Raw genomic sequence first — 16,181 nt, forward strand, 5'->3', positions numbered from 1 at the left:
AACCGAGGGCCTGCATTAGATGACGCTGAAGGCCCATCCCAGCAGGCACTTGCTGTGATCTAAGCTACGCCAGCTACTAAAAGAGCTGAGGAGGGGCCCCACTTTGTGTGGGCAAAAATGCACTACCGAAGATGACCCTCCAGCTAGTGGCTGAGTCTGAAAAGCAAAAGAAGAACTTTCATAAGGAGCAAACTTTCTTAGAGCAGTGGGTAAGAAAGAAACTTGAAAATAAGCCTTCCGGGCTTCTACCGACTTGGAAGGTGAAGTCAAAACTGAAGGACTGGAGTTACCGCCTTTCTGTCTTCAGCTTCACGATGCTTCCCTTGGCCAAAAATGCACTAAATCGTCTCGGAGTTCGAAGCATTCAGCAAACAATGGCAAGGCAGAACCACCGGAAGCGGGCACCTGATTTCCATGACAAATATGGTAATGCTGTATTAGCCAGTGGAGCCACTTTCCACGTTGCTGTATGGGCATATACAGCAACACAAATTGGAATAGAATGGAACCTGTCCCCTGTTTGCAGAGTCACCCCAAAGGAATGGAGAGAACACTAATCATCCCAGCTGGTTTCATACTGAATTGTTTCAAAATCAACTCATAATTGATGCCAAGTAAAAAGCATTATGTACCCATTAACATATGGCGTGATTGTAGAAACAAAGTACACTTGAAAACTTAAAAAAAAGAACTGAAGGACTGGGACTTCCCTGGTGGTGCAGTGGTTAAGAATCCTCCTGCCAATGCAGGGGACACTGGTTCGAGCCCTGGTCCGGGAAGATCCCACATGCCATGGAGCAACTAAGCCCGTGCACCACAACTACTGAGCCTGCACTCCAGAGCCCGCGAGCCACAACTACTGAGCCCCCATGCTGCAACTACTGAAGCCCACGCACCTAGAGCCCGTGCTCCGCAACAAGAGAAGCCACTGCAGTGAGAAGCCCGCACACTGCAACTAGAGAAAGCTCGCGCACAGCAACAAAGCCCCAATGCAGCCAAAAATAAATAAATAAAATAAGTAAATTTATATTTTAAAAAAACTGAAGGACTGGGGAAAAGTGTTGAGAAGTGACCTCCAGCTGACACAAAAGCCCTAGGTGGTTTTAATAATGCTAATAACTAAACCAAGAATGGCCTTGCCTGGTCCACAGCGTCCCACTTGTTCGCCTACTCTGGGGTCTTTGCAAGACAGAAGCACACCCATTGCTGATCTCCTGACTGGTCTCCATGGGAGTTCCAGTTTTGAATAATAAAATACAAAAGCTGAAAATTATATCTCAGAGCAACGCAAAGGATTTGGAGGAAGCTAGCCTTGAGGCCAAAGTGGCTCCCAGGAAAAGGATTTCTTTGTCACTCAAATGGGCTTGAAGGGGAATGTTTTAGGAGAACCACCCAGGAAAAGAGAAAATTAGTTTAGAGAAATCATACATGTCACAGACTAAATGAAAATTAATTTTTAATCAGAGCGAGCCAGACTAGACTTAACTGGGCTTGAGAGCAAAACCTGGAAAAGGACTTACTTTTTTACGTACACATTTTCAAAATCCACATTTCGCCAAAAGGCCTGAGAATGCAGAAAGCTACAACATTAGAGCCGCAGGGGAAAATGAACTTGGTAAAAGACACGTTGAACGTTCATCTCCACCGAAGAAAGTTGCCTCAGTGGGTACCATCTTGTGAAAGATTTAGCTGATGCAGAAGACAATATTCAAGTCCCCAGTGAGAAGAGTTGATAGGAATGAATGAAGGGTGAGAATTGTAATGGGGGGCGGTTGAGGGGAGGGCAACATTTTGTCAAGGATGCTCCAGTGCTCTGCACCATGGTCATGTCATGGCCATGGTCATGTCTCCTGCAGGCTGCCTCCAGAATGTTTACCAAACTATGCCAGTGAGAGCTCCCAGACTCAACACCTATTATGTTTCAAGCACGTGGCTAAACACTTTACATGCTCTCTTTTAATTAACATGCTCAGCAGCCCAATGAAGTGGTTACTTCTGTTGTACTTATTTTACAGATGAGTAAACTGGGTTTTACAGAGTTACAGCTACCCAGCTAGGAAGTAGTAGAGCTGTGACTTGAACCCAAATCTGTCAAACTCCACAGTGACTCCGCTGCCCCAGTGATCCTCATCCAGCTCCAAGAGTGTGAGATATCACGTCCCCAAATGGGATATCAAGAGACTTAGACAGGGGCTTCCCTGGTGGCGCAGTGGTTGGGAGTCCGCCTGCCGATGCGGGGGACGCGGGTTCGTGCCCCGGTCCGGGAAGATCCCACATGCCGCGGAGTGGCTGGGCCCATGAGCCATGGCCGCTGAGCCTGCGCATCCGGAGCCTGTGCTCCACGGCAGGAGGGGCCAGAACAGTGAGAGGCCCGCGTACCGCAAAAAAAAAAAAAAGAGAGAGAGAGAGACTTAGATAGTCCTCATCCTAGGCAGGAGAGCTGGGCGGAGAGAGATCATGGTGTGTGGGGGTGTGGGGGTGTGGGGGTGTGTGTGTGCGCGCGCGCGCGCACGCACGCACACACGTTTGTCCATGCACCTGCTCTGAGAGCACTGAAGGAGATGGAGGGTAGGGGCTCAGAGTCTGAATTTTAGTAAAGAGGGAAGCAGAGATGGAGACACTGCGAACTGGGTAACTCAACGTGCACACAACCTTGGGACGTCACCCACATTATCTGATAGTGTTATTTTTTGGAAGTGTCATAAGCAACTCTGTCCACTCCACTATGCAATAACCTTCTGGAAGGCTGGGACCTTAGCTTCTTCATTTTTAAAACTTCTCCATAGCTCCCAATAGCAATAATATTTGGTCTAAGGCTTCTCAGTTGACCAAATACTTTCACAGACACTGACTGGACCTTCATAACAACTCAGCGAGGCAGCCGTCGTTGTTCTCACTTTATCTGTGTGGAAAATGGTGTGCCTCAGGGCCGAAGGAACTTGGTCAAGGGCACACAGCTGGTACGGAGTTGCCACTGCTGAGCACCCCCTTAATCCACCCAAGCACACATGCCAACATGAGGTAATGCCCAGGCACCTCACAAAGGATCTAGCTCAGAGCAGGTGCTCAAGAGATGTTAGTTTTCCCCTTACTTGACAATATATGGTTTTAAAATGTTTTCTTTGCACTAACTATATCCTACTGGGTACCCCAGTATCTTCAACAGAGACTGGTCCACGTTCTCAGAGAGCTTACCACTGATGTAAGAAAATACAGCCAACGTGTGTGAACCTGAGGATAGTGAGCCACTGACTAATCTGTGACACAGGCTCTAATGCAGTGAAAGCTCTGAGGACGCTCCACAGTGGGCTGGAACGGTCAGAGGTTTCCTAGCAAACATCAGGCGGAAAGGCCTGGAAAAGCCGGTCAATCCACTCTCCCCTCCTTTTTGTCTGCATCCCAGAAAGAGGAACTTTTGCTGATAGAAACTGTTTTGATCGCCTTTCCTTGTGCCCAGTGACCCAGTCCCTTCCTTGTCAACGAGGTTGTATGAAAAGTGTCTTAGCTCCAGAAGATGTGGTACATATACACAATGGAATACTACTCAGCCATAAAGAAGAATGAAATAATGCCATATGTACCAACATGGATGGACCTAGAGATTATCATACTAAGTGAAGTAAGTCAGAAAGAGAAAGGCAAATATCATATGATATCACTTATATCATATGGAATCTGAAATATGACACAAATGAACTTATTTATGAAACAGACATAGAGAACATACAACATAGAGAACATAGAGAAACGGACATAGAGAACAGACTTGCGGTTGCCAAGTCTGGAGGGGAGAGGGGGTGGGGGAGGGATGGATTGGGAGTTTGGGATTAACAAACGCAAACTATTAGAGATAGATAGATGATAGATAGATAGATAGATAGATAGATGACAGATAGATAACCAAATCACTTTGTTGTGCCCCAGAAACTAACACAACATTGTAAATCAACTATACTTCAGTAAAATAAAAAAAAATGTTTTTAAGTGTCCTAGCTCTCCCCAGCTACAAATGCAACCCTCCATCTATGGCACCAAGAGCGTGACATTGTGAGGTCTTTCATCAAGGGAGCAGTATGTGGCCACACAAGCACCCCACAGTTTGTATCAACATCCACAGCTCCATTAGAACAAATAGTTTATTTTTTAGACCAAGTCAATAAGCTGCTTTTTCCAGGGAGAAGAGCGAGCGGGACAGACACAGTTCAAGTAAAATAAAAGACACTCAGCATTTCACCCTAAATGTTTCCATAGTTCCAGATCTCGCCAGCGGTTTGGTAGCAAGTCAAAGAAGAAACTGACATTTGGTGTTCCAGAGTCTTCTGGAAGAGAGCCAGATAATGAATTGTCAAATGAACAGTTTCTGGCTCTCTTATCAAGGACAAATCCTACTCCAGCTGAGATGCTAGCAAACTAACAACAACGAGAACAACAATAATTTGCCAGGATGATGCAAACCCAGAATGCAGGAGAGGCTATTTTCTTTGTTGACTGCGTCTGGAAATATGGCTAGATGTGATTTACCATCTGCATTAGATGCTCTTCTATAACATCCTAAACAGACATTTTATGCTGGATATCAACTGGAAAAATTTTCATTCAACACTAATTTCATCAAAACCTGGATAGTTGATACAGCCAGATTTTGTCAAATGAGGGAGAATTAGTATGATATAAACTATTCACTATAAAGACATTACTATATTCTCTAAGCCTTCTTTGAGCTCTGTTATACACTAGAGTTTGTGGCCTAATACTTGGATTAAAAGCAGAGAGTAGGATATTCAGGCTGAATTGTGCCTCCCCCAAGACCCCTGAAACTGATCTGAAACGATAAGGCAGTCCCTCTTAGGAATATTTACAGACTGTTCTTCATGTAAAAGAACATAAGAAGTCCCCCAAAGCCTAAGAAACCGAGTGCCCTGAGCAGATCCTTTTCCTGCCCTTCATTCTCAAAAGTTCGCTGCAAAGGCTCTGGTCAAGTGCTGCAGGCTGCTCTTTCATCTCCGTAACCTGAGTGCCTTTGCAGAACAGGCTCCCTCTCCGGTATTCAGTGAATTCCGAGTCAAGTCCAGGCTCGAGGCAGCTGCCTCCATTGTAAGTCTTTTGCAATTCGATGGATGGCTTGGCCCTTATGCCTTGAGGATTGGAATCTCCTGGGCAGGGATAGGATTTCACTTTCCATGTCTACAGTGCTTGCACCAAGTTTATTAATATAATCTATACAGGGTGATCATATTGAGAGCAAGCTGGAATCCACATCACAGAGCCTGTGGCTTGAAGCTAGGCTGAGCCGAGCCCCCAGGAGGAGACTGAGTCACCCTAAGCATCCAGTCACCCTGGGGAATTTTAAGAATTCAATATCAAGTCCAAGTCAATCCTGTCTAAGACACTGTGTCTTTCCTTCTATATCAGCCCCACTCTCCCAGACATCTCACCCATGCCTGGAGGTGCACTTCACCGTGTAAGGGGGAAGAAAGTAATCTGGGAAACACCTCAGGTGTTACCTCCACGGAGGAGTTAGGGACTCAGAGTTTAAAATGAATGAATGAATCATAATACAGTGATGTATCCCAGCCTAAGAATCAATAAGACCATCGGAGGAGCTGGCAACTATAGCGGAAAGAACACACTTTCTGGAGTCAGACCAGCATTTGGATCTCCATCTGACTCCTTACTAGCTGTCTGGCCTCAGGCAAACACTTAGCCTTCCAGAGCCTCAGTTTCCTCCTCTGTACAATGGGGATGATCCTAATCAGCTGTCTTGTAAGGTATGCAGGAGAAATTAGAGAGATAATGTACATAAAGCACCTTTTACAGGACCCAGCAGAGAATAGGTATCCAACAAATGGCAGCTACTGTTATGGAACAGGGCAGGAGGGATGGCTGGGTCTGTCTTAGTGTCCTCCAGTCCTGGGTGAATGTGTGCCTCCACAAGAAGTACTCTGCTCAAATACGACACTGGATCGATACATGTGCTTTACTCTTCCTTCTACCTTCATGTCTTTAGTGACCCAAGTCATTCATGACTGCAAACTCTATGCAAGTTCAAATATCATAGAAAACACAAAAATTCTCTTGACCCACATCTAATCCCACTCCCTTTCCTCAGGGTAATCACTGGTTTCAGTTCGTTTTGTAGGTTGGGGGGCTTTTTTGGTAAGCAAGTACATATAAGAATTGACGTATTAAAAAAAAAAACAATGTTGTTTTATGTGGGTTTTTGGTAAAAAACCAAAATGTATGTTTCAATATTTTATTGAAGTATAATATGCATATAGAAAAGCGAACATAGGCTAAGTGTACAGCTTGAATTTTCACAAACTGAACACACATGTAATCAGCACTCATATCAAAAAACAGTACCATCAGGAATTCCCTGGGAGTCCAGTGGTTAGGACTCTGCGCTCTCACTGCTGAGGGCGCAGGTTCAGTCCCCGGTCGGGGAACTAAGATCCCACAAGCCATGCGGTACGGCCAAAGAAAAAATTACCATCACCCCCAAAGCCTCTTTTGAGCCCCTTTCTAGTCAATAAGCTCCCAACAGTGGCCACTATTGTGACTTATATCAGCGTAAATTAGTTTTGCCTGCTTTTGTACTTTATACAAATTGAATCATACAGTGTATCAGTCTTACGTGGCCACTGTAACAAATGACCACAAACTCCACAGCTTAAAACAACACAAAACTATCATCTCACAGTTTCTGTAGGTCAAACATCCAGGCACAGTGTGGCTGAATTCTCTGCTCAGGGCCTCCCAGCGCTGAAATCAAGGTGTCCACCAGGACTAGGGTCTCCTCTAAGGCTGGGTTCCTCTTCAGAGTTCACTGGTTGTTGATAGAATTCATTTCCTTGTGGTTGTAGGACTAAGGTCCCCGTTTTCTTGTTGGCTCTCGACCAGGGGTCATTCTCAGCAACTAGAGGCCACTCATGTTCCTTGTCACAAGGCCTCCTCCACATTCAAGCCAGTAACAGAGAATTTCTCTAATGTCAACCTGCCTCATGCTTTAACTCTGACTTCCTCTTCTGCCAGCAGCCAAAGAACATGCTCTGCTTTGAAAGAACTCATTTGACCAGGTCAGGCCTCCCCTGGATAATCTCCCTATCTTAAGGTTCACTGCTTTGGGACTGTAAATCTGCAAAATTCCTTTACAGCAGTACCTAGATTAGTGTTTGACTGAATAACTAGGGGCAGATATGTGCCTACCCGGCTCCAGGCATCTTGGAGGGTCACTGAAGAATTCTGCCACATGCAGTATGTCCTCTTTGATGTCTGACTTCTTCCAGTCAACGTTATGTTTGTGAGATGCACCCATATTGTAAGGATCAGGTCTTTTAGTGAACACGTGTACATACAGAAATAAAAACTTTTTGTTATAAGACACTAAAGTTTTGGAGTTCTTTGTTACCACAAAATAACCCAGTCTATCCTGACCTATACAGAAATCTGGAAGTGGAATTGCTATGACCAAGGGCGATAGATGCTGCCATATTGCCCTCCAGGAAGGCACTGCCCTGAATATTGTACAAGAGCATCTTGCTTGCCACAGCCTTACCAACACATGTTATGATAGAAGCGTGTGTGTATAAATGAATTGCGGCCAGTCTGAGCTTTATTTTGTACGCCTATAAAATAAGGATTTTACCCTGTGTGAGGATCCAGGAGAACAAGCCTAACCCCCCTGCCTGCCCGAACCACTAACATCACCACCAAGGACTGTGCATGTCCCTTACTGTGCTCTATTTTTCCACGGAATTTATTACTCCCAAATATTCCATATATTTACTAATTTAGGATGCTTATTGTTTGCTTTCTATTTCCACCCACAAGGATATGAGCTTCTGCAAGGCGAAGATCTCTGTTAGGTTATTGATCCCAGAGGCCTAGAAGACTGCATGACACACAGCAGGTGCTTAAAAATATTGGTTAGGGCTTCCCTGGTGGCGCAGTGGTTGAGAGTCTGCCTGCCGATGCAGGGGACAGGGGTTCGTGCCCCGGTCCGGGAAGATCCCACATGCCGCGGAGCGGCTAGGCCCACGAGCCATGGCCGCTGAGCCTGTGCTCCGCAACGGGAGAGGCCACAACAGTGAGAAGCCCATGTACCGCAAAAAAAAAAAAAAAAAAAAAAAAAAAAAAAAAAAATTGGTTAAATGAACCAATAAATATTAACTCAACACATGAACTTGAGGTTATTATTATCAATAATTATAATAAGTTATTTTTACAGTAATTGTCATATATTTTCTAAATCAATTAGGTCACTGCCTAAAAAAAAGTATTTTCTGAATTGAAATGTGGGAAAAGATTTAGTTATGCATTTGTAGCCATTAAACCTACTTTGTCCTTCTTATTCTACCTCATTTTTTATTTTACTTTACACAGGTTGCAGAGAAATTTTTTTAGAATACCCTAAATTCTTTCTGGATATGCTTATAAAGCTGAGACTACTGCAGAAAACTAGAGATTTAAAGATGCTCTCTTCCTAGGGCATTCTACCACACCAAAACAATAAACATTTGTCCCTGCAAATTCTGTCCTGAAATGTTTTCCCTTCTCACTGCAACTAATCAATATGCTGTTCTTCCTTCAAGATTGGAATCAGTTAGGGTCCAGAGCAGAGCTGTCAAAAAGAACTTTCTGCAACGATGGAGATATTCTTCATCTGCACTCCCCAAACCATAGCCACTAGCTACCTGTGGCTTCCAAGCACTTGAAATGTGGCTAGTGTGACTGAGGAATTAAATCATAACCCAACTTAATAAGAAGGCTTTTTTTTTTTTTTTTTTTTTTTTTTTGCAGTACGCGGGCCTCTCACTGCTGTGGCCTCTCCCGTTGCGGAGCACAGGCTCCAGACGCACAGGCTCAGCGGCCATGGCCCACGGGCCCAGCTGCTCCGTGGCATGTGGGATCCTCCCGGACCGGGGCACGAACCCGCGTCCCCTGCATCGGCAGGCGGACTCCCAACCACTGCGCCACCAGGGAAGCCCGAAGCCATTTTTATTCACTTTAATTTTAAGTAAGTTAAATGACTACAAATGGCTAGTGGCTACCATATTGGACAGCACAGCTCTACGGAAGGAAATGGAAGAATGGAACCCATTTTTGATCCTTTGATTATGGCAGCCAGAGGGATCCTGAGACTCAAAGGTGACAGAAGAAGGTGCCAGGTCCTTTTGTTCACAACCCCTTCCCCCAAGTGACAGAGAAGAAGGAACACAGTGCTCTTACCTTCTCTCCTCAGATAGAGGAGCTTGGGCCGGCGGACAGAAGGACTCATGTGGTCATTGGCTGAGGCTGTGTCTACACGGGCCCAGTGACTCAAGCCGGAACTCTGGATGTGAAATGGAATTTTGGAGGCTTGAGTGGATGTGAAATGGATTTCAGAGCTCACGCACAGTTCCCCTGCTCACACTATGCTTTGTGCAGCTCACCCTGGGGGCGCTTACCTGCTGGAGGATTGGACACTTCAAAGGAGGTGGTAACCACTGAAGCAGGTAATGGATCATAAGGAAGTAAAGTCTAGATAGGTTATCCAATCAAGAAAATAACCAGACCTAGGGTTTCAAAAGAGCAAAGAAAAATAATATTACCAATTTTGAGTTACTTCTTAGAGCAGAGAATATCTAGCTCTACTGCGCTGTTATGAAATTAATTTGAAGCTGAGAATCTGCAATATATTACAGCTATCAGTCTCTCTGGATGGTTTTACAATCAACATGTAAGATATGAAAAAAGAAAGATGCCAATAACATATTACTGTGGTATTCGGTGTTCAATCTTCCTTATGCAGCAGAATATTACAGCTGAGCAAACAATGATCAAAAAGTTGGTTCTCTTTTATACAAACAGAAGAAGGAAACTTGAACTTTAAATTATCCCACCTGTCATTTTCCATTGATTGAGTCTTCCTCATTAAGATAAATTCCGAGCTAGAATATCATTTTTATCTTTGGAGCTCTCCAGAAAGTATGCCCTTCAGCTACCTTGGTTTCTCTTTTTTTTTTCTTTCCTTATTTTTTTTCTTTTTTTTTTTTCTATATTGGCAGCTTCCAAGGAAGAATAGAACACTCTATCCCACTGTGTGTATCCCAAATTTCTTATCTGAGTTCTTCTGGAAATATAGTACCTGTAGCTTAACAGCTGACACCCACTTGCAGATATACCCAAGCAAAGTCAGATGTCCCCTTTGTCTCTTTTGCATGCCATGTTGACACAAGAAGGGTGTGAGACTTCTCTTGGACAGAAAAGAACCCAAACTCAGCTCTACCGTAAACGAGCTGTGGGATCCTAGGGGTGTCCTTTACCCTGATTCTCAGCTTCCTCTTCTGTCGAAAGGGAGACATTAATGAAGAGGACAGGATGGCTAAGTGAGTCCGCTTTATGCCTTCTGGCTGGTTCTCACTTCTTCTGACTTAGTTCCCTTCTCTCCCAGCATGCCGTGGCTCTGCTCAGTGACTTATTTCAACCCTCTCCAACAGCTAATGCTGATGTGATGCGGATATCCTTGCTAACTGGCAGATAGCAGGTGCTCACTCGGCATGAGTTCATCCCTCCCTCCCCTCTGTTCGCAGCAAAGCAGCTAGAGCTGCATGTGCATCAGAGGCCCCTTGTTCTTCCCCCTGCCCTTCGTTGCCAGGGATAAAATGAAGGGACGAAGCAGGAAGCACTCATGATGAAAACATGCTTACGAAGACAACGCAGGTACAAATGGACCCTGTGAAAAAGTGGAAGGCCAGTAGTTTCTGTTCAGTTGCCTTCCCCCACTGCTCCCCCCTACACCCCTGGGGATCCACCTACTTCCCTACTGTCCCTACTTGTGGGCTCAGCACCCTCCTTTTCCCTTCTCTTGCCCTCCCCAAACCCACCTTCAGACCCTTCATTCACACTACAGTGTGGGTGAATGAGAACCCTCCTTGTTCCACATACATTTGTACGCGGATAAGAATCTCCAGTTAAAATGGACTGTTCTCAGGAGGGAGACGCAAGAGGGAGGCGATATGGGGATATATGTATATGCATAACTGATTCACTCTGTTATACAGCAGAAACTAACACACCATTGTAAAGCAATTATACTCCAATAAAGATGTTTAAAAAAATGGATTGTTCTCTGAGTACAAAATCTTGGGCATCAAGCCGTGGGAGAATATTCTCCATTTCAAAGGCCTTTTCTGGAGTTCTGGAAATAAGGCCGTGTAATTACATGCCCACAGGGGCGAGCCAACACCACAATGCCTTCTTGAACCACAGGCAGGGCCAACTATTTTCCCAGCGGAGATTGCCCAAGCAATGACCCACGAAAGGAATCCTCCTAGGTCCCCGTCAGTTTGAACAAGAGGGGGCAGCAGAGAGCGGGTGGCCAGAGCTTCCGGAGCAGAGTAAGCGTGGTTGGATAAAATGCTGCAGTTTGGAGACAGGCTTGTGAGGAGGCAGGTTGCAGATGGGGGCGAGGTTGATGCCAAGAGAACAAACAGGACGGGGTGGGGGCAGAGGAGGGGAAGAGGTCTAGGCTTGAATAGACACCATGTGGCTGGAGACAGAGAATGATGAAGGTATCAGAATCTCCAGATAAAGTCTCTAGGGAGGAAACAAAGGATTCTTCAAGAGCCTAGAGCAGCTCTTCCTAACCTTTTGTGGGTTCTGAAAGGACCCAGGTTTGAAAATATGATGAAATCCAAAGGCCTTCTCTGGAGAAAAGTCAACACATAGATTTTTTTAAATTAATTAATTTATTTTTGGCTGCATTGGGTCTTCGTTGCTGCACGCAGGCTTTCTCTAGTTGCATCGAGCAGGGGCTACTCTTCATTGTGGTGCTCAGGCTTCACATTGTGGTGGCTTCTCTTGTTGTGGAGCACGGGCTCTAGGCGCATGGGCTTCAGTAGTTGTGGCACGTGGGCTCGGTAGTTGCGGCACATGAGCTTAGTTGCTCCGCGGCATGTGGGATCTTCCTAGGCCAGGGATCGAACCCATGTCCTCTGCATTGGCAGGCGGATTCTTAACCACTGCGCCACCAGGGAAGTCCTCAACACATAGATTTTACAATCAAACTCAAGAAGTGTTCAGCTTCCTGTCCAAACCCATGCGTGGACTCCAGGTCCAAAATTAATCTAGGTGCTTAGAAACAGTAAAAGCAAGGCTACCTGGTCACTCAGGTTTCTTATCCTCTTGGATGTGTAGACCTGGGCTGCCCACTCACTCAGGAAGGGGCACCCTGGCCTGTCTTCAGAAGGGGCACCCTGGCCTGTCTTCAGAGGTACTTGCATTTCTATTGGTTCTAAACAATCCCAAAGCAGCCCCGGACTCTGGAGTTTATTAAGGATTCACATATAAGATTTGGGGGTTCCCCTGCTACTCTCTACCACCATCTACTCGCTAACATATTGAGATATTCCTAAGTGCCAAAGACTTTGCCTTTCTTACCTAAATAGGGCCTCAAAGCAAGGAACAGTTACTCTTATCGTCCTCATTTTGTAAATAACAAAACTGAGGTGAAATCACTTGCCCAGGTTCACAGAGCTGGCCAGTTATACGATGGGCAACCATCCAGCACCCTCTGAACCTGAAGTCTGGGTAGTCAACGTTACCCACGCTGATGACCAGACCCAGCTCAGGCTTCAGAGCTTTTAGAATAACATTTAAACATTGTTCTAGGGAGGAACGTTGTTCAGAAGGTCAGTTTTGAGTCTTCGCTTTTCTGATGAAGAGTGAAGATTCCAGTCGTTGGGATACGTGCCCAATATTGGTTAAGCAGGTGAGACAGCCACCTGGGGCGGGGGGAGTGGGACCTGCGATGCTCACTTTCTCTACAGCCTCAGTTCACGTGCTGCTTCTTTAAACACTTGACACACACCTCCCCCCACCCCATAACCACACAGGTTATCCTGCTCCAGAAATCCATACAACCTGTGGAACTCTGTAGATATAAGTTGTTTTCTTCCCTTTTATTATGTTCTCTTAGCTTTTAGTTGATAAAGTGTATCTGTTAAAAGAGGGAATATTTCTTAGGAAAAAAAGCAGAGCCTCAGCTTCCTCCCCACTTGAGGACGGAGGTTTGGCTCTCTCATGTGATTATAGGAAAAGGTAGCTTTGAGACATGGGTTCCGTACCTGCTGTAGTAGTTAGCCTGTAAAAAACATGTTTCCTTAAGTAATTTTTTAAAACGTCACGTTTGTTAACTTACTTTTTGAACAACCATATGGAACATAAAATAGATATGATCACAAAGAGCAGGCATTTTAGAGAATAATGAAGTCAGACACGCATCACATAAATAACAGATTCCTGTGGGTTAATTTAACTTGTCTTTATAGCAAAAATACAGCTACCTTTCTTGCTATTCAATCTGCCGTCATCTTAGATGTCCGGGGCTTTTCACCAGCTTGATAAATAAATTGGATCAAAGCTTCCTATAAGAAAATGAAAAATAATGAAAAATGATGTTTCTCTCCATTTTTTCTTTGAATTTAAAATTCAGTTTATGTTAGAGAAGGCTACATACGTATACAAGAAAACTCTATTCTCCTAGAACACTTCCTGCTTTGGGTTTTATTCAAAACATAGTTTTCCGCTGATTATTGTTTCCCTTTTGGTCAGCCTCGTCATTACTGCCACAGAAAGTCCTCACTCACTTACTACAAAGTTACCAAGTGGTTCTTTTCTCCTATCCTGGAACATTGTTATTTTCCTTATTCCAGTTAATGGAAGGTGCACTTTCCACCACAGGTGGCAGGCAGAGCTCCTGATAAAATGCGCGGGTGGGGCTTCCCTGGTGGCGCAGTAGTTGAGAGTCCACCTGCCAATGCAGTGCACACGGGTTCGTGCCCCGGTCCAGGAAGATCCCACATGACGCGGAGCGGCTGGGCCCGTGAGCCATGGCGGCTGAGCCTGCGCGTCCGGAGCCTATGCTCTGCAACGGGAGAGGCCACAACAGTGAGAGGCCCGCGTACCGCCAAAAAAAAAAAAAAAGATAAGAAATGGGGGCTTCCCTGGTGGCGCAGTGGTTGAGAGTCCGCCTGCCGATGCAGGGAATGCGGGTTCGTGCCCCAGTCCGGGCAGATCCCACATGCCGCGGAGCGGCTGGGCCCGTGAGCCATAGCCGCTGACCCTACGCGTCTGGAGCCTGTGCTCCACAATGGGAGAGGCCACAGCAGTGAGAGGTCCGCGTACCGCACACACACACAAAAAAAAATGCGCGGGTTTACAACGAATACAGGCAAAATAAATAAGGAAAATCCAGTGCCTGTATCTTCTGTTTGCTGTATGCCTTGGGTTTCTGCTTCACACGCAGGTTTGTCATTTTACTGGTGCCCCCTCTCACTCTCCTAATTAAAAAAAAAATGATGTTTTTCTTAACTCCCCTGCAAAGGCATGGCATTATGGCTGATATCCATGAAATATTCAGTGTGCTGGGTTTTGCTCGATTTCCCATATTAAAGCACATTTGGAAAAGATTTTTATTTACTTCTTACAGCTACCTGGATTAATGAGAGTGTCCAGCCAACCACTGTCTGATATTTTGGCTCTAAGTTATTCTTTTTCCAGGAGGAAAATACATTTTAATTAACATGATTTCTCCACATGCTTCTGAAGGGTATGGTGGTCTCACAATGACACACTCTGCTCTGGCACACAATATGGTAAAGCACTTACCTGTACAAGGTGGTTGCTTCCTGCAAAACGGCACAGTCCTCAGGAGGAGGTGGGAGATGAGCAAGAGACATGGAAGAGAAGAGGGGAAGCGGAGAAGGAGAGGAGGGAGGAAGAGGAGGGCGACGAGGGGTGCAGAAGAAAAGAGTGGAGAAAAGCCCTGGTATTGAACTTAGAATGGACTGAGTTGAAATGCAAAAGCAAATCAGTCATTAATTACCCACAAGAGGTGGCCAATCAGAAGGTGCTGAGTCATCTTAAAGGGGCAAGGTTTAGTAATTTCCTCCATCAGTGGAAATGGGGGCTCACAAGCAGGTTGACATCTGTTGCAGAGACATAAAGAAAGTTACATTTCTGCACAGATGAGTTGCATGAAATCACAAATCTGCTTGAAGGGGCCAACTCCCCCAAAATTTCCAAGTGGCATCAAAACGCTTCCATGTCCTAAGTTCCTCTTAATCGATAGCTGAACTCCAGGAAATGGTAATTTCACAATACATTATCAGCTATGACATGAAAGGAAGTGCTCCACAGTCAAATAAATGTAGGAAAAGCTGAGTTAAATAAAATAAATAGGTACTTGTAATGGCAAGGCTTCTTAGAGCATTTAGTGCTGACGGGCATTGCACACATCTCCCATGGAGGCATACAGCACATTATACTTTCCCAAATATACTTGTCAGGGAGTGTGTTGTTAACAAATGACTATTAATATCTCACTGACCTTGTATTCCCTTGAGGAAGTTTGGGAACTATGGCTTAATAATTTAAGGTGCTTTCCCAGGTATCTAAGCCTAGGATACAGAAAAGATGGGGGTTCCTAAAGGATGGGCAGAGGAACGCCAAACACAAGCTTGCCTTTCTTCTTAAGTTTGTCTTGACTGGCCTTGGACTGGTCATGGTAAGAACCCACTTCCTGGTTTCTCTGAGGGTAGTGGATCAACCTCTGGGCTGGACATAAGTAATACCTCCTTAGCTGGTCTAGCAATAACCACGGCTTATGCTGACTCTAGTCCAATACTTCTAGAATGAATTCAGAGGGCAAACAGCTGGGTCCTCCAAACCACCAGGAGACCCCAGTAATTTACATGATGCCTGAAGACTGCAGCCTGAATTTGTCATAGCTCCTAGGCATTTCACCAATAATTGATGACTGGTGGGACTGGAGGAAGGGGTAAAAACAGAGCCAATGGAAATGACAAAGAAAGGATTTGTCAATTCTGCAGTAAAGGGACATGACTGTTGGGATATTTTATTTTATTTTTCCCATAAGAATGATGGCCAGCTTCAAGAATTTCAACAGAGTTCTAGATGTTGGCTGAGAGATCGAAAGCAGAAGAATCCTGCCATTTCACACTTCCATGACCTTAAATCACCCACATATTATCCGGAAAGTGACATTTACTCCAAAGCACTTTTATTGTGCCTTTCCATGAGTGTGGAATGTCATGCTTTCCTGGAACAACTAAGTTTCTGTCAAAATGCCAAAAGATGGGAAGGTTGGTAATGGGAGTGTTGGGTTAGTGAAATGTAGT

The 16,181-nt window shown here is 45.0% G+C and overlaps 1 protein-coding gene across 1 annotated transcript; it reads left to right on the plus strand.

The window, feature by feature from the left end:
• Positions 1–267: 267 nt before the first annotated feature.
• Positions 268–676, plus strand: LOC101272241 (cytochrome c oxidase subunit 7B, mitochondrial-like). Its single transcript, XM_033416107.2, has one exon. The coding sequence runs from the start codon at positions 315–317 to the stop codon at positions 555–557; it is 243 nt and encodes an 80-aa protein (XP_033271998.1). The 5' UTR covers positions 268–314; the 3' UTR covers positions 558–676.
• Positions 677–16,181: the final 15,505 nt, after the last annotated feature.

Source organism: Orcinus orca, chromosome X, assembly GCF_937001465.1.
Source record: "Orcinus orca chromosome X, mOrcOrc1.1, whole genome shotgun sequence".
Classification (NCBI taxonomy): domain Eukaryota; kingdom Metazoa; phylum Chordata; class Mammalia; order Artiodactyla; family Delphinidae; genus Orcinus; species Orcinus orca.

Coding starts and splice junctions, on each gene's coding strand:
- LOC101272241 (XM_033416107.2), top strand. CDS start 315: ATGCTTCCCTTGGCCAAAAATGCACTAAATCGTCTCGGAGTTCGAAGC.